Genomic DNA, 26,267 nt, shown 5'->3' with positions numbered 1-26,267 from the left:
GATCTATTCTGTACTATGTATGTGTAGAGTTAAGCTTATATAAATCAATCAATCAAGCCTATTAGATTTGTGTTTGTTGAAATGCTTTCTTCTGGATGCAGTCTCTTGTAAGTTCCACACAATTATTTTTTTGTGATGTAATATTTGTTGATATACGTGATGCCTGCAAGGTAATGAACATTCCTATCTTGATAGTTGTTTGTTTCTTCTTCTTAGTAGTATGTGTTCCTTTTATGGACAACAACCATCTAGTGGTCTTGCAGCCCTCTGCCATAAAACAGAAAACTGCATTTTTTAATGTATCTTTCTTACTGGCTCTCATATTTTTTATCTTGTTTTCTTAACTTGCTAGTTGCTAATCCGTCGTTGTTAATTCAGGTTGTAAACATGTAATAAAAAACAATTTTGGAGCGTTGGTGACCCATTGATTTAGGTGTTAACATGGCATTCATTACTATGAGGTAAAGGTCCTAGGTTCGAATCCAGCGACCCTGCATTTGAACCCGACATACTTACAAATGGACTTTTTTTCCAAAAACACCAGTATTCAGTACGAGGGTTCGTACATAACCTCGCAAATGAAATACCCTCATTAAAAAGACAAGTACGTCGTCACCATGTATAGTAGTGCTAATAATTATTTGGTTTTCCAGAACCATGAAGGTATGTTTATTTTCTCACTTTTTCTCAATACATTATATTAAACATACAACTTATTAAACCCATTAAACATATAATAATATGTCCATTCAATATATGTCGCATAGCAATTAATATAATGCAAGTTCATAAACATAAACAAAATAATAGGTATGTAATTTGTTACCTGTTCACAAATGAGACCAGGGAAATAATCATGAGACATAAAATTGTAACAATAGAAAAGAAAATTTATTTATTAATATTACTAACACACTTGAATTGTTGCTTCCTTTCAGACAAAGTCAGCGGAAAATTGTCTAACTGACCTCCAAATTATTTTGAATAAAATTAGTCATAAATACAACTATATACAGAGATATGAAAATATGTTATGACTTCTAAAACATGTACATTGCGATAATACATATATCAATAATTTAGTTTCTTAAGAAACAATTTAAGTTAAAAGATTTATATACACAATTTTATAGATTACATCCAATATTGCTGAACATTAGTTTTGGTTTTTATTATATAAGAATTATACAATAGATGTGAATTTGTTAGTTATGTTTGGGAATTTATGTACCCTTTGAGCCATCCTCTTGTAAAAAGTGACAGCGATTTCGGTAAATATAAAATAATTTAAAAAAAGATAGAAAGAAAATAAATATAACAACTATTTTATTTATTTGGTTTTTTAATAAGGCATTTAAAAAGACTATAAATCATTTTTTGAAATATATTATTTTTAATAAAAATATCAACGATAAAATAATTAACAATATTTAATAAATGCTTTACATTTGAATAACTATATTTAAATAGGAAAAAGTTTTTTGTTTTTTATTACTTATAATTAAGAAATATACATATTTATAAAGATGATTTTTTTTTCAAAGATACAAGTTATAAATAGTCATTAAAAAATAAAATGTCAAATTTAATCAAACAACGTATGTATTTAACTGTATATTTTACATATGTATAGTAATTATTGCTCAAAAACTGTGAAGTAACACCCTTTCCTTTCCATTGAAAAGAGTTGTTTGAAATGTAGTAATTAAAAATAGTTATTTTTTTACATTTTGCTCAGCTTTATAAAGCTGCCTTTATATTAAATAAAAAAGTTCATACATTGCCAAACAAAATTAAAAATTAAAGCAAAATTTCCAAGGTCTTCAATTAAAAGGAATAGTTGACTGTTAAGTCTTTCAGAAATGCAATAATCAAAATAATGGAATGATTATATAAATGCTTAATATGAATGGAATGATTGATATATATAAATCACGTTTAATATCAAAATTTGTGTTTAACTAAAAGGATAATTTTATTGCACACAAGCTACATTTAAGATCATTTATTGATCGTTGTTAGGTGACTAGAAGCAACTGTGGGTGACCACCTTCGTGCAACATAGCTCTTTTTACAATTGTATACATTCTTTTTGTTTCAGTATATGTCAATTTCGTACAATACAGTATTGCAAACTAGCACCAATAAATTTAAAACCAAACCACTGTACGCATTTGAAATATTTGTGCCACTTGTTTAAAAGATATTACAACCTATTTTTCAATAAGTTTTAATTTTTGAGTCCAATTTTTCCTCCTTTAAGAAAATAAAACATCATGAAGTAGAAAAACGTTCATTAATCCCGAATAAAAAAATTGGCACCTAATTAGCATCTAATCTATAACAAAAGGATATTTTATCTTTTTAAAAGACTATCACAAAAATTATCAGACCTATAAAGACACCCATGAAGAGAAGTTAAGAGAAACTATAGTTCATTTTAGGTCTATAGGTTGGAAAGGAGACGCCAGTTCAACAAGGGGGGTATTCTCCTCTTGAGGTGTCTGGTCCATAACAAGAATACGAATCTTATTGTCAAGATTAGGAGGGCGTGTAATATCACCATTCGTTGGAGGAGACGGCACATAGATGCGCAAAACATCAGGAGACCTAGGGGTTGGAGTCGGTGGGCCGGAACCTTGATCTGTGTCTAAACTGTGTGTGTCGGCTGCCTGAGATCTTGGCGCAGAACTGAATACCGATAGATCTGCCGTTGAAGTGATGCTCGTTTCAGCTAATGACCTATGAGAGCCTTCACCGAGTAATGAACTTCCATCATCCATGCTTTGTTCTAGGGAAAATTTGGAACCTGGAACAAATTTTAAAAATCAAAAATTCACCAGTGCTATAGATAAGTTTAAATCAGTTTAAGACACATGCCTCATTCATATTAATACATTTGTACAGAACTGCTTTTAAAGTAAACCAATTTTATAAGCATTCAAATGTAATCTGTTTGAATGATCAGTACATTCAGAGTTTTATATTCCCCTCCTCTAAATCAATAAAACTATATTTTTTACTCTGTAGAATGATTCATATTGACAAAATGGAATTAGCAAATTTGAAAGTTACAATTATTAACAAAGAAGAAAATTTCAATAGGCACTGCACCAGTTATTTTAAAAATAAAAGGTGAGGATTGAAGTGTGGTCTAATAAAATATTTTATTGTCATCCATTCAGTGATAATAACTGTTATTAGGGTGTTTATTATTTTATTTTATTTTAACAAGGGTTCGTAACAGTGTTAAAACAACCCTTGGGGTCAGTGGTTTTGAAAAAAAAAAAAAAGTTCATTTCTAAGTGAGCCTTTACATTAATGTATGCACCATGCCTTAATCGTGGCGGCCATCGACACACCCTGAAACAATTTTTAATACATTTTCATTTGGCACAAGTTACTGTGACCTTATGGCTCTATTTGGGAGAAACTATCTTAATCCATTTTTTTCTTTTCCAATATAAAAATGCATGATTAATATAGTTTTAATTAAGTTTGTATAGCCCTGAAGAATGTTTTTGCCTCTATTAAGCCATCCTTTCAATCCTCTTAAGAGATAAACAAATCATATATTTGTAATTCCCATATCAACTATAAAAACAAAAATGTTCTAGAAAATTTAATTGTTAAACAAAATATTTACCTCAATATTATAAAAATGACTTGACTATTACACGGACTAAAATAACAAAAATATAATTAAAAATTTACAATACCTCAAATATTTGCTAGTCTTTTTTGTCTAAAAATCATTTAATCATAAATGTCAATTGTTTTACATTGTTTTAAACTACTATTAAACTCCAAAGAATCTTTCCACTGGGTTACTTAACAAGTAGGCCTGGTGATATTTACGATATGTATAACTTGCTTTATAAGGGTAGAATGTTTAAAAAATTTAATTGTTTAAGTTGTCTTACACATTTTATTTAAACAGACTGAATAAGAAAAAAACTTTTTCCACACATGTCATCATTTCAGGAATAAAAAAATTCTTTCATTTTTCAAATTGGGTTAAAATCTACCCTACATGTTTGCTTTAGGTATCACTAGATACTATGTATCAAACTTCTGGATGTATAATTTTTAAATTTGCATTAGCAGTCTAATAATTGTTTAAATAAAATTCATTGTTCGTGAAATGCTCTCTCATTTTTCACAATACGAGGTACAAACTATTACCTACAGGTGTCAGTTTTTCCAGTGATTTTCCACCCCTTGGAATTAAAATGTACGTATTATTTTGAAACACTGAATTAAGATTATTTGTATAATTAAATAATACTCTCAAAATCAAAGATAAATTTTTTAAATGAAGTGTTCTATTGTTTAAAAATTCAATTATTTTTTAATAATTAATTCATACTATTCATGTCAGAAAGAAGAAAAAAAATCATATTTGTCCAATAATTAAAAATTAAGTAAAAAGTAGAAACAAGACTGAATTTAAATATAAAAAAATAAAAATAAAAGAAAATAAAAAAATAAAGAAACTCCAAAATCACTAGCACTATTCGATTGAGCAAAGCTGTCAAGTGGTTTTTCTTTGCAATTCAAAATCAAGAACAAACATTGCTAAATTTTCAATAAAACCTTAACATCCACGCACAAATAATCCTTTTTACAAGCAAACATGCATGCTAAGAACAAAGAAAAGAAAAGAAAAGACAAACAGAGGTGTGTAATCAAAAGTAGCTGTTGAGTTGATTACCTTTACCTACCACTTTTGAAAGAAGATCAAAAAATTAAAACTAAAACAAATTGAAGATGTTGCAATAAATAATGTAGTCATGTAGTCAAGAATTTCTCATTTGTACACCAGTTTTGATGAGACTACTTCCAGAAAGACATCACATCTTCAATCTTGTGTGTCATATTGAATACCAAGTTTTGCTCTTGGAATTATCTGATATGATGATTATTATTATTAATTAACAATGATATCAATTAATTTAAATACAATGTGGTCTCAAGGGGCAAAATGAGTTAATTTTTTTTTTTAATTTGAAGTTATATTATTTCTGTGTGTTGTCTCATCAAAATAGACTGTTAACCGCCCCATGCATACCTCTGAATAGCACTTTACAAATAAAAAATCACCCAAAATGTACTGATATAAAATTATTTTTTAATATTGTTATTAAAATGTGCTAACAACTACCACCAACTAGAATGGGGTGTAGAAAGATTTAATTAAAAAAAAACTTAAGATAATTTAATGAACTATTGAACAATAATTATTAATAACAAAATAATGAATTATTTTGGTTTTTGATCTTTCTTTACCCCTCTAAGTGAAACAATGGTGTCCAAAGCCTAAAGTTTTGTGCAAACATACTTTTTTGTGTTTTTTAATGTATTAGTTAAGATGAGAGGCATGAGACACCATTGGAAGAAATATTAAAACAAATACTTAAGCACTTATTTAAATTTAAATTAAAATACGGAAAGTCCCTTACCCATTATTATAAAGAAATATCAAGGAGTCGGCAGTCAGTGTCCTGTTGGTCTCGAAAACTCTAATCCAAGGAAGGTTTTGTGCGTGTATGATTGAGTTAATGCCTCACTCATTCATCGCTATTCAGGGGCAGGCTGAATTTTGTTGCGATGATTGGAAAAGTGGGGTTTGAAGAGGCTTGAGGATCTTGGGACAGAGGAAAAAGAGGATTCAGGATCTGGATGAATCTTTTGGTTAGACACTGCAAATAATTATACAACTAGTAAGCATATTATGGGATTGGTCATCCCAATGAGTGGGTTAATCATTTGAAATGTTTTCACAGTATGTTAATCAGTGCAGTGTTCTGTGAAGTAAAAAAAAATTGTTGCATTTGGTGATTTCAATTGAATTTTGTTTTAAAATATTAAACATTTTTAAACAGCACTTCTAAATAGTGGGCTAACAATCTGTCTACAAACAGGCCTATGATTGAAAATGTGTGAAAAAAAACATGCAGTGTTTTTAAAGTTGATACTGTCATGACTTTTTGATGTATACCATCAATTAAACTCGATGAAATTATACATCCTGAATGTGAAGTTATACTAAATTAAGACAAAAGTTATAATTGTATAATAAATGTCAACAGCTATTTATTGTAGATTGAGGGACTTCCAGGGGGGAATTAAAATTTAACAATAATTTAAAGCCATTTTTGTTTATTTTGTTGCAAAAGCTAAATTATAATATATTGATAGAAATTTCATTTAATAAGAACTGTGCTTTCTCTTATCTAAAACTAAGCCATTTGTACAGAAAAGGACTTACCTTTTTTTTTAGTCAGAGATCAAATTTGATGTCACATTTAATAAAAAGGTGTCAAATTGATGTTAAGCGAATTAGTGCGTATTCAGCTAATGTCCAAAGCCTTCTTTGTGTACGTGTCAATATTTTAAATTGTGCGCTATATGCCCAAGGTTAAAAAATGCATAAGCATGCTTTTTATACGACAATTGCAAAAGAGCATCTAAGTGAATTTGATATTTTAATTTATATGGTTTTTTTTGGCAGTTTGGATTTGGCTTCTATTTTGGTTTTGCATCAGTTTTGGCCAGTGTGGGCAATATTTTATTAATTAAAAAAAAAAAAAAAAAGATGGAATAAGTTAGTCTCAACCTTTGTTAGTTCAAAAAATAATTTACAGCTCTTTTGTACACAAGTCCCTTCTTAAATATAATCAAAGACAATTAAATTTTTCCCAAAATCATCACGCTCTTGAAGTTTCTTTTAAATGCATTTCTAGCATCAAATGCAATTAGTAATAGTAATGATATAAACTGGTTGTTTAATATTGAAAGATTATATCATTAAACAATATTTATTAGAAAGATTTTATGTGACAATAAAAAGTTTTTAAATAGGGATATACCAAAAACAAAATCTTTGTTACAGGACTAATCATGCTAATGAGTCTTTCAAATCATGCATTCAAGCAGTCGTTGACAAGTAGATAACCTACATGACACTACTTAGATCCTATAAATTTACATGCGACATCAGTATTTTACATTGCACATAACAAAACATACTCTCTTAGTGTAACATCTTCAAAGATGTTCGAATGAACATCGCTTACATTCAAATATCATGCCAAATATAAACAAAATATATAACAATTATATATACCAAATACATTAATGTAATAGTTTAATATTAACTAGCCTTATATGGATAATTTATTACAGTAATAAATAAAGAGAGAAAATGAGCAAAAAAATTTTTTTAGTATTGCAAACTTAACAAACAAAAATTATATAATTTTTAAGAAGTAAATAACATTTATATAATAAGACAATGTTCTTTTTTCTGTAATTTACCATAAAATAAATGGAATGAATTGGAAGAATTTAAAAATAAAACTTACTATGCTTAAATAGTTGTATGTAGAAATATATTATTTTTTATCTATATAAATAGATAAATTTAAATATGCTTTAAAATAAGAAAAAACACTAAACTTTATACATTATTTACTTAAATATCAACAATTATAATTTTAAATTAGGTAACTGAGTATTTAAGGAATGTAAATTTCCTTCTTTATCCTTTAATATTACACATTAAAAAAATTCAATCATAGTCTAGTTAATCTTCTTTTTCTTTAAAAAATATATATTTATGTATAAATAATACAATCTAGCTCTTGAATATCACAAATATATTTATAATTATGAAAAAGTGTTATTAACATTTTCATAGCTTTTAACCCAATACACTATACGGATCTTCGTTTCCACAATAGTAGTTGTAGTGCTGGTCCCTACATATATACACTGCTGTTACTTTTCTTTTTTTTTAAACCGTTCGATTTAGTTATTTTTAATTATTATTATTTTATTTTTTATTCAAAGTTAAAAGTTTGGAACTTGTGAATCAATAGAGTATTGGGGTTAGCTCTGTAGAAAATGTTAGAGTGAGGCAGGAGGACGAGGGAGGAGAATATAATATATTCATAGCCTGGTGACGATCAGGTACTTACCAGGGAGTGTCGTCTCATCGTGGGAATGTCTGGCGTGACCGTTTGGAGCGATTTCTTGAGTCGGAGAGTCAACCAGCGCAGCGGCTGCAGCCGTATCCCTTCTAAGTATGACACTTTCACGAGCAGATTTCTCAACATTACTGAACTCCATGCTTCGTCTACCAACCTGTAAGATTACATGCCATTTCTTGGTCAAAGTTCTTCACAAAAGTCACACAATTGTTAAACGCTTATTACTAATTTCTGCCAGTTAAGCATTTCTTCAACTTCATAAATCTTTTCATTGTGCTGAAAATTTTTTTTTAATTAATATTCAAATTTTAAATTATCTTTGATGTATGTAATTTTAATCATGATACTTAAACAGAAACTAATTACTTTGGATCTTTTGCATTTAGATTTGATTTCATCAGTAGATATTCTTTGTTACATTTTTTTTTTTTTTTTCGTTATGATCTATGCATATTAGCCATATGGTGACGAATTCTTATATGTGTGTTCAAATTGGGGGGGTTATCGTGAAAAAAGGGCCAGAGGCGACGGTGGGAATCGAACCCACGATCGCAGCGTGAGAGTCTCTCATGCTAACCACTCGGCTACCGCGGTCCCCTTTGTGTTACATGTAATTGTTAATGGTCTCTGATCCTGGTCTGCCTATTCATGTTGGTTTTGTCTAAAGTGGCATTTCAGCTAGTATCAGCATAGTTTGTGTGTTATTGGTCAATTTGTCCTTTTATAAGTTCCAGTTTGTTACAACAAAATATGCAGACAGCCCAGGATGATCAAAGACAATCAACAATCAAGCTGCAGTTTCATCACCTCGCATAACTTACTGCGATGTTTAACAATTTATCTTAAATTAAATTGCAGAAAAAAAATTACATATATTACTATCAGCACAGTCAATTTAATAGATATAATTCAATAATTAATTTACTATGAAACAACAGTTATAAATAGTAATTACCTTTTGTTCAAAGGTAGGCTCTTTAAAAATTCCGAATGCTTGTTTCGGAAGCTCATGTGGAGGTGGTAGCCCTGCATAATCCAATTTACTTTTCCGCAGTTCTTCTAAGCACCTTGCAAGACTTTCCATGGCTACATCATCATCTACTTCGAACTTTTTTTCTAAATGCACCTTTAAGAATTAAAAAAAAAAGTTTATCATATTGTTTCACCCAAATGAAATACTAATTAGTAAACACTTACTTGAAGGAAATGAAGTATATCATCCATCCCTATGCTACTTAACTTTCGTCTGTGTAATTTCAACAGGTTGTAAGCCATAGCGGTCAGCACTCTTTCCCCTATCATTAAATAAACGTCCCATACTCTTAAAGTCAATCTGAAAGGTATCTAAAAAACAGCAAAATTGTAATAATTTATTAAACAAGGAAGACATTAAAAAAAAATTAAACCAATAAAACACAATTACCCTATCTAAAAAACATTGAAAGAACCATTTTAATGTATATATTCCAGTATCAACACCATTTTTGTCCAAATGCTTTTTTAATTTAGGCAAAAATTTATGCATGATTTTATCATGATGTTCCTGGTAACGCAATAATTTAGGGAATCCGGGAATAAAGAAACCTGAAATAATATTTATTCAATCTTAATAAACTGCATTGACAAGTTTATACAATATAATAAACTGCATTTTCAGTGATAACTGTGCTCTTATTTTAATAAAAGCATTAAAGTAACTATTATTATACAGCACTATGCACTTATTAGTTGAAGTTAAAATCAATTCTAAACTAAAAAAATGTTTAAATATGAGTAAATACATAAAAATAAAAATTGTGAGTACCATGCATATTGTATCTTTTATCCGAAACTAATATTGACAAAGCCCAGAAAGCATCCTCTTCATCTAAATACATAAGTAGAAGTGCTGCTATCTGCGACATCCCTTGGCAATAGCCAATTTCCAAGTTATACATACTATAAGCACCGAGAACATTGAACAGCTCCTGTTGCTTAGAATTGTAGCGTTCCCTGAACATAATATGGTCACGATATGTTCTATTTACATCCAAATCTATTTGTCTAATATCAGGTGACCATTTCCAAGCAAGTTCTCGCATCTCCTAAAATCAAAAAGTAATGATCAAGGTGTGCTTGAAGGAAGTTTTGTGCTTTGGAAAAAAAAGAAAAAATCCAAATGCATTTTATTTTAACCAATCAATTTATTAATCAACTAAGATAGTTTAAATTATATGATAACACAGTTCTGTAATATTGAATGTTAATGTCCATGAAATTGTCAAATTGATTGATCATATAGGCATCCAAAGAGTTACAATACAAATTATTTTATATTTCAAGCAAATTCTTGTCAAGTGATGGCAAATTGTGTCGATCTCACTGCTACCTGAGGTGGGAATGCTCGCCAATTTTAATCCTTGATGTAAAAAGAGCCGGTGAAAGAGAAGCGAGTCAGGAAATAGTCATGTTAACAGAGCATGTTAATAACCCTGCTGATTCCAAGGATGGGACAACGACGTCAACCATCGATGTTCTATGTTTTAACTTTTAAATATTTATTATTAAAGCAATGTAATACTTTTATTTATAAGGAATTACAAAAATTAGAAAAAAAATTAGGTGTGGGAGTGCAAAATATATTTTTGTGGTTTTTAAAAGATAGCAAATAAAAATTGGTTTTAAAAACCCAAGTTCATTTTGAAAATAGGACATCTCCTCATGAAAAATTAATTTTCCTCTGCACCAGAACGGGTTAAAATTATTCAAAACAACATGCTAATATCCTACAAGATCCTTTGTTAATAGAAAAAAGATTGGTAACAATTCTACAAAATTCATACTTTATAATACATTTTTTGTTTCTCCTATAAAATTTGAAAAGTTGGAGATGGCCCCTTTTCAAGATGTCCAATTCAATTGTCGGGAGCACATGAAGAAAATGTTGCATGTGAATGTGGTCTCCGGGCAGCTGGGTGTTTGCAACTTATTGTAAATAACTTTTAAAATATAGCGAGCAGTACATAATGGAATCAGGAGAGATCAAATTGGGACAAGTTGTAATGTAGTTTTGCAATTTATATTTGAAGTAGACATTCACAAGCACTCACAAAACGAGCTTTCATCAGGTCACAGTTATCAGTGTACGAGAATCACTAATCAGCAGCATTCAGCACGATGACAGGTTCAGCGCTGTGTACAGTGAAGTTCACCCTTTATAACTAATTATTTGTTTAAAAATGGCTGATGTGTTTTTGACGGCATTGCACCTACATATGTACTTCTAATTTATGATGTGCTTAATTGACGGATGTGCTGTTGATGGCATTACACCGACATTATGTACTTACGACTCCAACTTCCTCCTTCTGCCATTGGCTCATTCTACATCTCTTGGTACAGGTAATTAAACCATGACCATACTCATTTTACATACCTACTTTGGTTAATCCCATGGGGTCAACTCAATTTGACACCGCCCTTCTTGTCCCTCCTGCTGCTCTATGACATGTCACCTTCTTGCCTGGTCCATTGGCATTGTTGACTTAACCATTAAATCAATTTCCTTGAGAATTCCTTATCATCTTTTTTTTTTTAATGAGATACATGCATAAAACTCAGTCATCATAGTAACTTTTCTTCTGCCAATATTTAGTGTTTTCATATGGGAAGTAGATTTTTTTTTGTAATTTGAAATTAAATGAAGTGTCCTGCAAGTTCTTTCCCCTTAAAAATTTAATGACTCTTTTTGTCTCAGTAGTATCTGTGTGAGTGGATTTCAGTGAACTGAATATCCTAATGCCTCCGTTACACAATTGCCATCTGTTCGGAAAGATGTATGCCAGTCACTAGGCCATCTTAAGCCGTCTATGTCCATCCACTAGTTAGATGGTGATGAGCTATGGATATGGACATTTTTTCGTATTTATGATGCTTTTACAGTCAGAGAAATGATTCCGTAACATCATTAAAAAAACCCGTGTGAGTTTGTAGATTCCATCTTCCCCACTTAACTTTTTATTGACTCTTTTTTTAACTATGCTTTAAAGTCTAAACAAAGTCATATAAATAATCATTAATTAATGGTCACTAAATACCACATATTATTATTATATTCTGAAAATTCAAAGCTAAACAATTTGCCCCTCTTAGACCAATGGGTCATAAAAATGTTTAAAAGTATAACACCCTCATTTTATCCACAAAGACATGAATATTTAAAAAATATTTTGATGTATAATACTGTTTAGTGAGGAATTACTTAATTTTATAAACTGTTTCATACTAAAAATATAAACGTAATTTTTTTAATAGTAAAAAACTGTTGAAGAATTGAGAGTAACAATGTAGGTGATCATAATTAGAGGTCATGAATGAATTGGGGACAAAAGGTCAACTAAATGACATGAGTATAGTTGAGTCAGATCTAGCGTTAAATACAACTAGGGTTAAATTGCATATACTTTTATAAACCCATATACTTTTTTTTTAATGATAAGAAACATACCTGATATTTTCCATGCTGATCTTTGCGGAGATTTTCCAGATTGAGTATCTGCATCCATGCCTTCCCTCTTAAACTGTTTGGTATTCCTTTGAAGACCCTTCGTTTGAGCTTTTCCGTCCCGGAGACCAGATTCCACTGGGAGAGCATCTTGAGCCATTTTTTCTCCCTTTCCCTTTCAATCTTGATCTCAGCCGGGCCAGCTGATTCGGTGATCCTCTCATCACTGTAATGTTTATTCCTGTCGCTAAATCCAGCGACGAAGATTTTTAATGAACATGAACTTGAATAACGACGGAAAAAAATAAATAAAACAAAAAGAAAAATATCCCGACAAAACAATGACAATGAGACTATTCTACACTAATATTTCTACAGCTACAAAATAAAAATAATTAAAAAATAAAAAATAAATAAAGGTGAAGTGAATTTAATAAAGCAAGTTTAATTAAATATTTTCTCTTCAATGCCTTGCTTTATAGAATAATGCCCTGTTTTTATAATTTATAAAAAATCAATTTTATGATTCAAGAAAAAGGTTATTCTTGAAAGAACAAAAACAAACTTAACGTTTAAGAAACAAAGCATTAAATAAAAATATCTTTCGTTGTCATAATAACCTTCCTCATGACAGAAATGGCTTTTTTTTATTCATTCATTATTTTTATTAATAAAGGGAGAAAAACTTTTTAGATACTTAATTTTTATTAGCAATGAAATGATTTCATCAACTTATTTCTTTTTAAGCAACAATAACATTTGACACTGAGTAAGAATTCAATTTACGGTTCTATTTTGCCCAGTGTCAAATTGTACGGTTCAATTTCTGTTGATTACATCTGAACTAGATGACATCATTTCCTCATCCAGTTGTCTTCTAACAATGTTACACCGAGATTGGCACATGATGAATAAGCATTTTCATGCAAATAATTTTGCAAAAAAAAAAGCAGTTAAAACAAACAAGAGAAATTGTTGTTTATTGATTTAAATGTCTCAATGTGATATACATTCCCTTGTGAGACAAAAAGAGTTTTGCAATGAAAGAATTCAAGAGATTAAGAACAGTTGACTTAGTAGGTGATATCGGCTTAATGTAAGATAAGCAAATATTGATACTGTGTCGATGCTCTTTGAAAAGAAACCCTCTGTCACCACTTTATTATTATTACATTTCGACTTACTGAATAAACCCATATCTGTCGAGGACATGGTATATTTCGAATGTCGGCTCTTCCCAGGAATCAATCTTGGCTCCATCTCTCCTACCAAGTCTATATTTGGCAACGATTGCTGCACGTTCATCAGCAGCTCGTTGCACCAATTCTTCTTCGTTCATCACGCCATATTTATTATACCTGTAAAATGAATAATGAAAGTAGATTCCAATCACGCAGATTGTTTATTAAATTAAACTTATTCTATAAATATTGCCTCGTATAATTTGTGTTTGGTAAAATTTGTCCCATTTCTCTGAAGAACGGGTTAAACGAGATGATTCTACCCGTGCTTTACCATTGGTACCATAATTTACATGGTTTTGAAAGTTTTCATGGAAAGGCAAATTAGATGATATGACTTTAGATATCAGATGTTTAATTAGGACAAACGGTGTTATTCCAAGCCTTTTACCCCAGTGCAATCTCCAAACATTATTGAGCAGTGATATTATAAGATATCTGAGCATAATTTTTACATATTTATTATATTTCATTGAAGCATGTGATAGGCAAAACATTTTACTGAATATATAATATTATATTCTGGAGTGGAAAAAAATCAATGTTGCTGAGAATATAATAAACATCTAAATTACAAATATAGATTAAACATAACAATATATATCTTACACTGAAATTAATAAATAATGATTATTTAAATATCGTGAGATGCAGTCTGGTGTGATGTTGGTATAGAAAAACATTTTCTTTATAATGCCAATGTTTCGATCTTTATTGAGATCATCTTCAGAGTTTGGAATTCATAAACATTGTTTAAATTATACAAATACAATATAAGATATGAATATGAATTTTACAATTATGTACACAATATAGAAATTTTAAGTTTAATCAAAGTATTTGTACTCACTCAAATTGTGTTTTCTGTGTAGATGTGTCACTGTTGTGTGTCTTTGGTGGTATTAATAAATAAATAATTAATAAATAATCGGATGGTCTAAATGGTAAAAAAAGGTGTGTGCGCGATAACCAACCACTGAAAATGTCGGAACAAAATCAGGAAAAAAAGCACACCAGAATGATCAGACCTCACATCATATACCTCATTACAATGTTTTACAATAATAAATTTACACTAATTATTTTACAATGAAAGAATAATTACAGTAAGTCTTGAATGTTTGTTTCTTTTAAGTATTTTCTAATATTAGCACAATGTTTGTGAAGATGATTTTTCAGCATCATAATCTCTTATCGAGAACCAACAATGAAGCATATCTAACAATTCAAAGTTTAGAGCTCTGCCTTAATAATATACAAGAAATTATCATACACATTTCAGTGGCAAAAAAATTAAAAAAGATTGATCATGGGAAGTCTTCAACTTTATTTAAGAAATAATAAAAGTATAAGTTTTCATCCCATACCCTCTTATCAAAATACATCCAGAAGTATATTGTTATAGTTTAATATTTCCTTACAAAACAAAACTGTGTGAAATGTAAACATAAATCTTATTTCAACCAATATCTTACATAAAGATTAATTAATTAAAAGAAGTTATTTGGTCAAACAGACCACGAAATATAATGGATTTAATAAATCTTATTGTTACATAGCTACAAGAATTTTTAGTAGTGGTAGTCAGTGTGACGAACATACGTTAAACTGATCAATGGATTTTGTTATGTTGTGATTTATTAATTATAATCAGAGCAATATAAACTAAACTATGACTATGACCATGAAGAGGAAGAAATAGTTATATGTTTGAACGTAAACCTACATTAAAATCTTTAAATAGATTTTTAAAAAATTAATAATGACATGGCTAAATTAATTTCAAACTAGTGAGAAAAACTGTTTCTAATAAAAAAACTAAGCAAAAAACCCTTCAAACTGTGTTTTAGAATAAATGACCAGAGAAAGAAGAAAAATATGTTCATGACTTATACCCTATAAAAATACTAAAAAATACCCTATAAATAAACTAGAATAAAATAGAATAGAATAAAATATAAGAAAAAATATTGCTACGATATGTGGGCTGCGGGGTGATGAACCTGTAATTTGGATGTTTCCAATCATCCTGGTCTGTCTATCCTCATTGTGTTAGTTTAAGTATTTAGTAAGTATTGTAAAACATGCTTGGCATGTCGCCATCTTCTGACACTAAATGATATGTGCCATATATGTATCCACCAATTAGATGGTGTAATTAGAAATTGTATTTTGCAATAAAATATTTATTTAATAAAGATTTATGATTTAGTTTTTTACTAACCAATGGTTCAAATTTCAACTGCCTAAAAGAAAACTTAAAAGTAATAAAAACAATATCTATTGAACAAATTAAATCTGAATTTGGTTGTAATAAGGCAAAAAGCTACGCCAGCTACTCAATAAAACGAGGAAACAAGAGCAGATGCTGACTTTTAGCAAAGATCTGTAAATACTATTTGACTTTTATTTGTATTAAACCATGGAAAATGCATGACCATAAAACTATGTACGGCCAATTAATCTTTTTACAACCCTCCATGGGTAAAAACTGTAAAAACAATTAGAAAAGTTTAATGAGATTCCTCTTATCAATCAACCATTATTAACATCTCATTTTATCTAGGATAAAAATGTCATTTATGATTTTTTCACCCTCCATGGGTAAAAATTATAAAAACAATTTGAAAAGGTTATTGTGATTCCTCTTATCAATTAACTATTACTAACATCTCATTTTATCTAGGATAAAAATGTCATTTATAATTTTCTCAGGACGTGTTCCAACCAGCAAGGCAGCTGACCTGCAGGCAGGTCATAGTGCATAATTATTTTTTTTTAATTGCCACTGAATGAAAATTGAAATCCCAGCCATAAACATAAAAACACTTTGAAAATATACATTTTTACTATGATTCCTCTTATTATCAAACATCTCACTTTATCTAGAACTAAAATGTTGTTGATGATTTTCTGTCAAAACCACCTGGGTGTTTGAACAATATGTTGTGTCCTGTAAATAACAGAAAAAACTAATGTAAAATGGGGGCCAGGGTGTTACATGGCATCTTTGGCACAAAAGTTGTCGACATTTATGATTTACGAACACTGAAGCCTAATGAACATGATAACAATGACGTATAAAGATGTGAAGAGAAATCTCATTTTATCTTGGGCAAAAATTTGTCAACAAAAATGGCATTCAGGGTTTTCTCTGGAATTATTGCAACCAGAGAAACAAGTGACCAGCAGTCAGATCATAATGCATTTTTTTTATAAAGGTATTTCAACTGCAAGGTTGTATGAACCTTCAGGGTGCAGGTGTTTTTGAGAAAAAAAAAACTTTGTAAGTATTCGGGTTCAAATGCAAAGCCATTGGATTCGAACCCAAGACTTTTACCTTAAGTGATGAGCGTCATGTCACGCCTAAACCCTTGCGTCTACTGACACCCTAATAATTTTTAGAGTCAGCATAGTTTGCCCAAGAAAATAAGCAAAATTTAGTTTGAAATTTCAGCAATGTTCACTTGGATTTTTTTTATTAAGCCAAATTGCACAGCTATAAAACATTGAATGGATGGTGTTATGCAAAAAGCTTGAAATTAGTGTTTTAGAAAAAAAAAATTGTAAATTATTATTGTTGCAAGAGATTTCAAACAAATTTGTTTTCTTATTATAAATTAGAAAGAAAAGGTAGATAATCTGTTTAAGTATTTTATTTTTAATCAACAATGATAATGAGTAATGGGCAGACTCATTTTTTACACCCATTATTTGTTTAATATTGCATAATGCATACAGAAATAACATATAGGAAAAGATTTTTTGCAAAAAGATAATTCATAACTGGCATTTTTTTTAAACAATTAATTGTGAGTTGTTTAATATTATTCCTTCTGATTTCGCTACTTTATCAACAATAAACTAAGAAGTATTTGTGAAAAGTTAAAGTTTAAGACTTTCCCCTTAAAAAACAATCTAGGTGAAAGTACTGTACACTGTAGTATTTAGGTACAATTATTGTATTGGAATGCAAAGCAATGGGTGAAACGGATGGGTTTCAGTAATTGTATCAACCGTGTACTTATCTAATAAGAGAAGAGAGACAAGTAATATATCGGTATGAAATTACTTCTAAAACAAAACAAATAAAACATCCTTTAATCTAACCTATTTTAAATAAACTATCCTTTTGTAAAATAAACGACAAGAGGCAGGAAGTTGAATGATTTGTAAAATTATTTACCTTTTTAGTTATACTCAGTATTGACTCTGTGACTCCTTTAAAATAAAACTCTTTTCTTGTATTCGGTCGGTTTCAAACCCATTGACTAAATTGACACGGAACGAGACCGATTGGGGTTTCTGAAATGTTTATGCCGTCCACAAATGTTCGTGGTCATTTCTCCGGATTTGATCTTCGACGGGACTGGAAATAAAAAGAAGGAGCCCTGAGAAATTTTCGAACGCGTTTTAAAAAGTTCCCATGCGAAAGAAATTGAGTTTTGAAACCGAAGGAAGAAGAAGACTAGGCAGTAGGTTGTCCCGAGAACGACGAAACACAACTGGAACTCTCCAATGTTTTTATTATTATTTTTTTTTAGATCTCGTGCTATTTACCTTTTGAAAATGTCAATAAGCGTTTTCGAGACAATTCACAAAACAAAATTATCTTTTAAACGTAAATAGAGTTTCTTAACAGTTTAATTAAGTTCAAAAATATTCAGATATTTATTTCCAAGGGGAAAATTGACAATGACAATTTTCACTAAAAGCTGTTAGAAAAAAGATCCCTTAACGTCTACCTGATCTAAACGCAATATTTAATAATTTTAAAAGTTTATTTTTATAATATAATCAAAAATAAAATTACCATTTAAAAAAATTACAAATTGTACGCGTTGGCCAGACTGGTTGGAAACGTGTTATCTTTGGGTTGATTGCTTTGTTGACTCGTTGGTCCGGCTTCTAGCAACGTGCAATTTTCATTTTTCCCGTTTCTTGAAACTAAGTGATACTCTAATAATAAAAATGGCCAGGCCTGTTGTGGTAAGGGTGAAAACATTGTTTAAGCTTTATTTTTTCTTTATTTTTTCCCTCATAAAATTGCAAATAAAAATCACCGGTGTATTATCTGTCGAAACGTTATAATTTACTCTTCAAAATCTAACTTGAATATTTAGGGTAAAAGTTCAATCGTCGGGTGTTCTTCCTTTCAATTTATTTTAAAAACAACACAAAATTTATATTTATTTTTATTATTATTAATTTTTTATCTAAATTGACACAGGATCAACCTGTTTGGTACCACAAGTAAAAAAAAAAAAAAAAACTATATCACAGATTTGAATGTAACAATATAATTACATGGTTGTAAACGATTTTATTATTAGAACTATTGTTTACAACCAGTGAATTGATATGATCCAGTCCAGATTAAATGTTTTTATTATAATATAATGTTTTTATTAATATTATAATTTATTTAATTGCTTGTGGAATACAGGGTTTTACTTGGGTTTTCTTTTCTCTACCAACCAACAAAATAAAATTTCTCAGTTATATTGGCATATTGATGTTTTATAAGGCCCTACAGAAAGAAGTCAAAAGTCACTCATTTCTCGCTGGTAGTGTCTTCCTCTGCAAACTTTCACATTCCTACCGATTTGAGCTCTTTATCTTGAAACTATGATGAGGAGTTTGCAATCGGAAGTCTCGTACACCGCAAAACTTAAGTCACCAAAATATTTTGAGCTTTCTTGGTTGCTGTTGGACATGTAATTTGGCCTTTATTATTTTGTTGTGCCTATTTACCTGAGTACTGACATTGTTGCCTGAAGTGACAAGCAGCATCTCTCATTCTTGATGCATAGATGCACTTGACAGCGTTATTGTACTTTAATAGAGAGCTACCTTAAGTGGACACCTACATTACATTATTACCTCAATTACATAAACTCAAAAATAATTTGGATCCACATCTTATTAATAAAATATTATCAATAATTTCAGCTATTGACTGTGCAAGTAAACAACTTTAGAAACATGCTTCAAAAAACAATAATTTGTCCTGGTGCAAGAGAGGTTTAAGCCCATTGGCCACTCTGTATCCCAGAAGTAGTGCATTGCTTTCCAGAATGAGGTGGAATTTCTTGAATCTGGCCTCTATGAACTCTTTTATACTTGAAACTTCTTCGCAATAAACTGCAAGTTTCTTGTGAACCATCTCTTGCCTTTTAGAGAACTCTGTCTATAAATATGTTATATATTCTATAATTACTTTCCAAATCCTTCATGGAGATTCAATTGCCTGTTTGCTGTGAGGTATCTATCGTGAAGGTTGACTACTGTGTTGCCAGTACTACTGTAAAACATTGTGGTGATGTCTAAGAGGCGATAAACTTGAAACTTGATCATATTACCGTATATTCATTTTTTATATCAGATGTATTTCAATATTTCCTCCTCTTTATGTACTCTGTATGTTCTTTTGTAGCCCATTTTTAACTTTTGTAAGCAATGTAATATTTATTCATTACACATTACAGTATAAACCATTTTATTATATCATAATTAAATTATTATTTCTATGTTTAAATTTTCGGTAAGTACAAATTATCGTAAGTAATTTTTCTGTTTCAGAATATCGACACGATGTCGAGATATGTATCGCCAATAAATCCAGCCGTGTTTCCTCATTTGTCATTAATCCTTCTTGGGTTCGGCATATTCTTCACGGCCTGGTTTTTCGTCTATGAAGTGACTAGCACAAAATTTACACGAGACATATTTAAAGAATTGCTCATAGCGTTGGTCGCATCTGCATTTTCCGGCTTTGGTATACTATTTCTGATGCTATGGGTTGGAATCTATGTCTGAGGTAAAATGTTTTAAATTAAAATTATTTTGTACTTGATCTGTTTAAAAAAAATTTTTTTTTCAGATTCGAAAAAATAAGATCATCTACAATATTGTTTTCATTCCATTTTATTATATTATCATTATTATTTTCATTTAACACATTTGTTAATAAATATAATAGTTTTATACCAAATTGTTTTGTTATTTAGATATTATTTTCAACCCAAAATTTTTAATACTAGTTTCTTGAGTACCGTTTGTGGGATAAGTCTTCTGTACAAACTAAAGGGCATCCTTCCAAGCATATGTACCTAATCTTTTGTACCTCATTCTCATAGAATGATTGTTCCAAGTTTGCCAAGGGTCCGACTACTGTCCTGTGGGAGTGTCCCACGGAAGTGTACTTAGACCATTCCTGTACCTTTTCTACACTTCACACAACCCAATTTGCCCTCTATCCAACTTGCATCCTTTGCATACGACACAGCCATGCTTTCCTCTGATCCCAATCCTGCAATTGCCAAGGAGGAGCAAAAGGCCAACATCAGCAAATAGCTGACTGGAACAAACTTTGGAGAATAAAATTAACAAAAACGAATACATCCATGTTCCATTTACCAAGATGAACAGAAACTATAAGAATAGTTATTCCGAAATCGTGAGATGCGGTCTGGTGTGATGTAGGTTTCAGAAAAACATTTTCTTTATCGTGCCATTTCGATCTTTATTGAGATCATCTTCAGGGCTCAAAGTGTTTGTCTTCTGTGTAATTGTGCCATTCTTGCATGTTGTGTTGAGAGTGCCCTACATCACACCAGACCGCATCTCACGATTTCGGAATAATTATCGATTAACGGTCACTAATCACCACCACATGTAAGAATAGTATCCTGAAATGGGATTTTTTTAATTTGCATAAGGAATTTATTTTTTAAAAATGTTGGTCAATCCTATCAATATATGCAGATTAAAGAAAAAATTTTTGATTATACAATATTATTTATTGTACAGTAATAAATAATATTCAACACAATAATTAATTTAAACAAAATAATATTACAGTTTTGAAGAAATAATAAAAAATTGTAACTAACAAAAATGAGCTCATTTCAAAAAAATAACATATTGAAAGTAATAAAGAATGCTATTAAATATTTATTTTTTATTTCCACAATTTAAAAATTAATAGTTATATATAATATGAAATGTCATTCAATAAGCCAAGCCGGCCTTATGACGACATTTTTGCATGAGCGCCCTCAATGTAAATTGCTTCCTTGACAATGACCGAATCTGCTTTAAAAATACATCTAAATCTATGACTGATCTCCTTAATGCCTCTCCCATGTAATATATTGCATCTTCAATGGCTGCTTCTTCTGCATATGCGTTCAAAATCCTAAAATAAATTTTTTTTTAAACAAATGTTATAAGTTTTGTATATTGTTACTATTTTTACACTCACTGTTTGTATAATGGTGCAGTCGTTATAACTGCTTCATCAACATCCACTTCTTTCCTCTCCTCTAAATCTGCTTTAGCCTTTTCCAATTCTGCATCACGCTCTTTAAGTAAGGTAAATACCCTCTCCAAATCACTCTTGAAATAAAATTAACCTTTATTCAAAAATCTTACAACAAAAAACTTGTGATCTCACGATCACTCACCTTTTCTTTTTCCATTTTGCTGATAATATCTAACAGTTTGGCTTTGCCTTGGTTCAATTCATAACTGGTCTGCTGTAAAATATCTAACTCTGCTTTGTTCTGTGCAACTTGGTCATTCATTTTTTTCCTGAGTTTGTCTTCAACAGCCGAAAGGAGTGAAGCTTTAATGTGTTCATCTGTTATAGTGCCAGAATTGACAGTGGACGTCTTTTAAAACAAAACCCATACATTAAACAAAAAACAGTTCATAAATAATAATTTAATGTCATGAGAGAAAATTCTCACTGTGGCTACAGAAGGTTGTGGCATCGACATAGGGTACTGTTGATACGAAGGCATGCCCATCATGTTTTCATACGGAGTTGGGTTCATTTGTGGTGGATAAGGTGTCGGCATAGTTATTCCTGACATCTGATAAGGAGTGTAGTTTGTTATGACATCATGCATGGCAGGCATTGGCATGTAACCTGAACCAAAATTTTAAAGATTGAACACGAATAATTACTAGACAATAACAAAAGAAATATGGTTACCTTGTGGTGGCATTGTAGGGTAAGGAACTGGATGTGTTTCACGTGGTTTTGTAAAGAGTGGTGGATTATCCCCGAAAACTTCTGTCATTATTCTAATTAGATTGAGTAAATCCGATTTTTTCTGCAAATAAACAATACATTTTTTTAAAATTATAATAAAGCTGATTTTATTTTACTTTTTATTATTTTAATGCACTTACAGCATTCCAGTCGGACAAATAAGGCAAATAAATTCTCCCACTATAATCAATACAGGTTGACACTTTTATTTGCATGTCCGGCGTCGGTTTGACGAAGCAGATCGGTGGAAATTTAGGGTGAGTTTCATGTAACCAAATGCATATTGGTATGTTGTATCTATTCCCTCTATATTTAATTGGTATAGTACCTTCTAGACTCAATAAATTCTTGCAGGTTCCATCATTCGCAACTGAAAATTAATGCTCAGTTCAGGTACTGTTATTAGATTACATATATGAAATTAACTGGTAATGTAATTAAATCGACCATAATTAAAATTTGGCCTGAAAATTCAATTATTTTGGCTACATGAGGAATGTGAACTCATCAGTTAATTACGGGCCCATACCACCTCAATTTACTTGTCAGTTTTCCACAAGTGGCTTGTCTGAAGGTATGCCCGAGTCGAAACTAAGTTTTTCCAGTCCCATTATGAATGTCCAAAAAATGGAAAATAAATTTCATGATGGTCACATCAAAAGGAGAAAGTACAGAATTCTTCAAACAGGCTTACATAACCAGATATGCTCTTATCCGACCACTTTTTTCATTACTTTTCATTCTTCTCCACCTCCAGTTAGCTATCAAAAGGCAAAATGCTACTTTTTCTTTTGTCACTCATGAGTCATGACATAGAGGTTTTACAACACAAGTTGACCAACATAAAGAAAAATGGACACAACAGATGGAAAAAGTTGGAGAAATTAGTTTAGTTAATTGTAGTAAATTGACAGATATATCGAGCATGTCCCTTTGTACATAAACACTTCTAAATAAATAAATCTATGATGATGAGTAAAAAAAATAAGATGTAAAAGGAAGACAATTTGATCTTTTCTTCAATTATTAAAAATATGGCATTTTGTTATTTCAACCAAAGAAATCAGTAAATATTTAAATTCTGATAGCCAAGAAGATAAGGCATTTCTTGGACCGTTTTTTGATGTTATTTAAATAACTAATGTTAATTTAAAAAAAAAAACTTGGTAATATATTTATTTCATAAAAATAAATATTTTAGTGCCACATTATGGTGATAACAGTTTGATTGCCAAAGAAGTACATGAGTATCCAAGCGGTTTACTGTCAATATTGAAAAGGACGTAGACTTTTTTTTTTTTTTTTTTCATTTACATTTCATTAATTCTTTTGTCAATTTTTTCCCAATCTCTAGAAGGTCCAGGTAGTTTTATTAACAATCAATAAATAAATAATTTAAATAAAACATCCAAAAAGGCATGAAAAAATTAAAAACTAAACTAAAAAATAAATAATACATTATCTTTCTGAAACTAGATTTACAATACTCAACTAAACTGTACTAGAATATACTAATAAAAACTGTAGAGGTGACTAAAATATTTCACAATAATGTAATGAAAAAATTAGAAAAAATTGCAGAGAGAAAACAAACAACTAGTTGAAAACCAAAAGCAATCTAACATACAGGAAAATTTTAAATGAAATTCAGAAAAGTTGGGTACAAGTTAGGATTTACAAGTATGCCACAGACAGATACTACTTGGACAGTAATCACACAGGTAATCAGAAAGTTCGTGCAGTTTTTCATCACACTCTTTGTCAACATTTCTATTTACATAAATGATTTAGGTGTTTACATCACATAATCAAGGGAGTAATGCATCAGTTCACAAAGACAAAGTGTCGTGTACAGTACCATAAATTATAAAATATTTTCTTTCTCATGGCTTCCCAACCCGTCATTCTTGTGTTTAGTGTACAAATTTAAGCTGGATACTAGGGTGAGCAAGGCATCTTCTAAAATTTGCACTGCATTCGATTACGAAACAGTACGTGTACTTCCAAAAGTGGTTCAAAAGGTTAAAAAAGTACTCTACTCAACCAAACACAAAGCATTACTTTTTTTAGTAAATGTTTTTCATGTCATTGGGGATAATTTGTTGACATTCAAGAGAGTGCCAGTGAGATATTGATGTTTTATGTTTATATATGTTGGTGAATGGGTGGGGTGGGAAGTCGGGAATAGAAAGAAATTTTTATATGAGGAGTCGGCTTCTTTGAGGTGAAGGTCCTTTCACTTTGAGTTTAACAATGTTTGTAAATCCTAGGCCCTGAAGATAATCTTAATAAAGATCCAAACGGCACGATAAAGAAAATCTTTTTCTAAAACCTACGTCACACCAGACCGCATCTCACGATCTCCAAATAATGATTATGAATTTTTAATTTTGATGTAACAAGAAAGAAAATATTTTATTATTTGTGAACTGTTCAAGAGTTTTTTTAAGAACTGACACACTATCCCCTTGATATTACGTGATTTATACAACTAAACCTCCTATGTAAATAGAATGTTTATTAATGCTTAAAACAATAACTAATGAAAAATCGCACAAACTATTCTGGTTACCTGGCACATCTTTGCCACCCAGTGTCTTTATCTATATCTTTATTTAAATCTATTTAAGAAAAATTATTAGTTACCATATTGATCAATTTTGAAAGAAAGAGCTTTATATCCCTCTAAAGCTTTGACAACATCCTTTTTTGTCAAGTCAGGATGTTCGTACTGAAAATGAAAATGTATGTAAATAGTAGAAAATTACATGACAAAATAAACATGATACTTTTATTACTTACGACTGACTTGAGGAAAGAGTCAAGGCCCTGCATTACAATGTTTTTTTAATTGATGACAGGGTATCAGAATTGAATATAGATTAATTTCTTCTCCTTTGTTCAAAGAGTATAAGCTTGGGCACCTCGGCCTTGACTTGTACATTAAAAGGTGCAGTACTTGGCTGTAATAAACAATCAGGAACGTCCAAAGAACACATATAGCTGTTGAACTTCGTACTACAAAAGAGATAACTTACAGGGTAGTTGGTGAGTCATCGATTGCCTTTCAACACTTGACAACAGAAAAGTTTAACAACTTTAAAAGTCGAACTTTTCAATTATGCCATTCCGCCGGAAATTCCTGGCCCATTCGTACTTTCCCAGCCTACAGTTTTGTTTTGTAAAAAAATAAAACGTTGAGGTTCTTTTGGAGTAGAGGGTTATTAGATTGACATAGGGATGCAGCAGTAGTACTGCAGCCTGGCCAAGGTTGATTGGACTAGAGGCATGTGCTTTTGTCAGAGTTCTGCAAAGCAGAGAGCAGTGCTGTTCCTGTTAAAACAAAGACAATCCAATTCCAGCCCTATTTCCCTTCTTTGACCTGTTAAAAAATTTGCACAATTTTTCTTTAAATTTTTACCAAAATAATAATCAAAACATTTTTTATATTTCTCTGTAACATTAGTTTCGATAAAACTCTGAAATTC

At 30.5% G+C, this 26,267-nt stretch overlaps 3 protein-coding genes across 6 annotated transcripts; 1 reads left to right on the top strand and 2 right to left on the bottom strand.

Moving 5' to 3' along the window:
* Window positions 1-1,584: 1,584 nt before the first annotated feature.
* On the bottom strand, window positions 1,585-18,236 carry LOC106662919 (USP6 N-terminal-like protein). 4 transcript variants are annotated; one of them, XR_002910215.1, is made up of 10 exons: window positions 17,905-18,236; window positions 13,662-13,835; window positions 12,481-12,724; window positions 9,799-10,078; window positions 9,418-9,578; window positions 9,192-9,338; window positions 8,950-9,120; window positions 7,983-8,148; window positions 5,463-5,702; window positions 2,721-2,809 (listed from the first exon to the last, which is right to left on the bottom strand). XR_002910215.1 is itself a non-coding variant. In XM_014387379.2 (9 exons), the coding sequence occupies exons 2-9, from the start codon at window positions 13,814-13,816 to the stop codon at window positions 2,436-2,438; spliced, it is 1,698 nt and encodes a 565-aa protein (XP_014242865.1). In that variant the 5' UTR covers window positions 13,817-13,835; window positions 17,905-18,236; the 3' UTR covers window positions 1,585-2,435. The 4 variants fall into 4 exon arrangements, 2 of the variants coding, with proteins under 2 accessions (XP_014242865.1, XP_024082330.1); XR_002910216.1 differs by having other exon boundaries at window positions 5,463-5,647; XM_014387379.2 differs by lacking the exon at window positions 5,463-5,702 and having other exon boundaries at window positions 1,585-2,809.
* Window positions 18,237-18,583: 347 nt separating this feature from the next.
* On the top strand, window positions 18,584-20,712 carry LOC106664600 (transmembrane protein 258). The gene is made up of 3 exons (XM_014390526.2): window positions 18,584-18,707; window positions 20,301-20,538; window positions 20,602-20,712. The coding sequence occupies exons 1-2, from the start codon at window positions 18,690-18,692 to the stop codon at window positions 20,535-20,537; spliced, it is 255 nt and encodes an 84-aa protein (XP_014246012.1). The 5' UTR covers window positions 18,584-18,689; the 3' UTR covers window position 20,538; window positions 20,602-20,712.
* Window positions 20,713-21,654: 942 nt separating this feature from the next.
* LOC106665377 (tumor susceptibility gene 101 protein) lies at window positions 21,655-26,067 on the bottom strand. The gene is made up of 9 exons (XM_014391766.2): window positions 25,818-26,067; window positions 25,582-25,742; window positions 25,426-25,510; window positions 22,920-23,149; window positions 22,720-22,840; window positions 22,472-22,653; window positions 22,187-22,393; window positions 21,985-22,118; window positions 21,655-21,918 (listed from the first exon to the last, which is right to left on the bottom strand). The coding sequence occupies exons 2-9, from the start codon at window positions 25,612-25,614 to the stop codon at window positions 21,732-21,734; spliced, it is 1,179 nt and encodes a 392-aa protein (XP_014247252.1). The 5' UTR covers window positions 25,615-25,742; window positions 25,818-26,067; the 3' UTR covers window positions 21,655-21,731.
* Between the last annotated feature and the right edge of the window lie 200 nt (window positions 26,068-26,267).

This window comes from Cimex lectularius, unplaced genomic scaffold (assembly GCF_000648675.2).
Source record: "Cimex lectularius strain Harlan isolate CLEC.00 unplaced genomic scaffold, Clec_2.1 scaffold150, whole genome shotgun sequence".
NCBI lineage: Eukaryota > Metazoa > Arthropoda > Insecta > Hemiptera > Cimicidae > Cimex > Cimex lectularius.
This window is presented reverse-complemented; position numbering and strand designations above follow the sequence as displayed.

Coding starts and splice junctions, on each gene's coding strand:
- LOC106665377 (XM_014391766.2), bottom strand. CDS start 25,614: ATGCAGGGCCTTGACTCTTTCCTCAAGTCAGTC. Junction 25,511..25,581: donor ACTCTTTCCTCAAGTCAGTC/GTAAGTAATAAA, acceptor TTTCATTTTCAG/TACGAACATCCTGACTTGAC. Junction 22,654..22,719: donor CCCTACAATGCCACCACAAG/GTAACCATATTT, acceptor ATTTTGGTTCAG/GTTACATGCCAATGCCTGCC.
- LOC106662919 (XM_014387379.2), bottom strand. CDS start 13,816: ATGAACGAAGAAGAATTGGTGCAACGAGCTGCTGATGAACGTGCAGCA. Junction 9,121..9,191: donor ATATACTTCATTTCCTTCAA/GTAAGTGTTTAC, acceptor TAATTCTTAAAG/GTGCATTTAGAAAAAAAGTT. Junction 2,810..7,982: donor CGATGAGACGACACTCCCTG/GTAAGTACCTGA, acceptor AATTTGTTCCAG/GTTCCAAATTTTCCCTAGAA.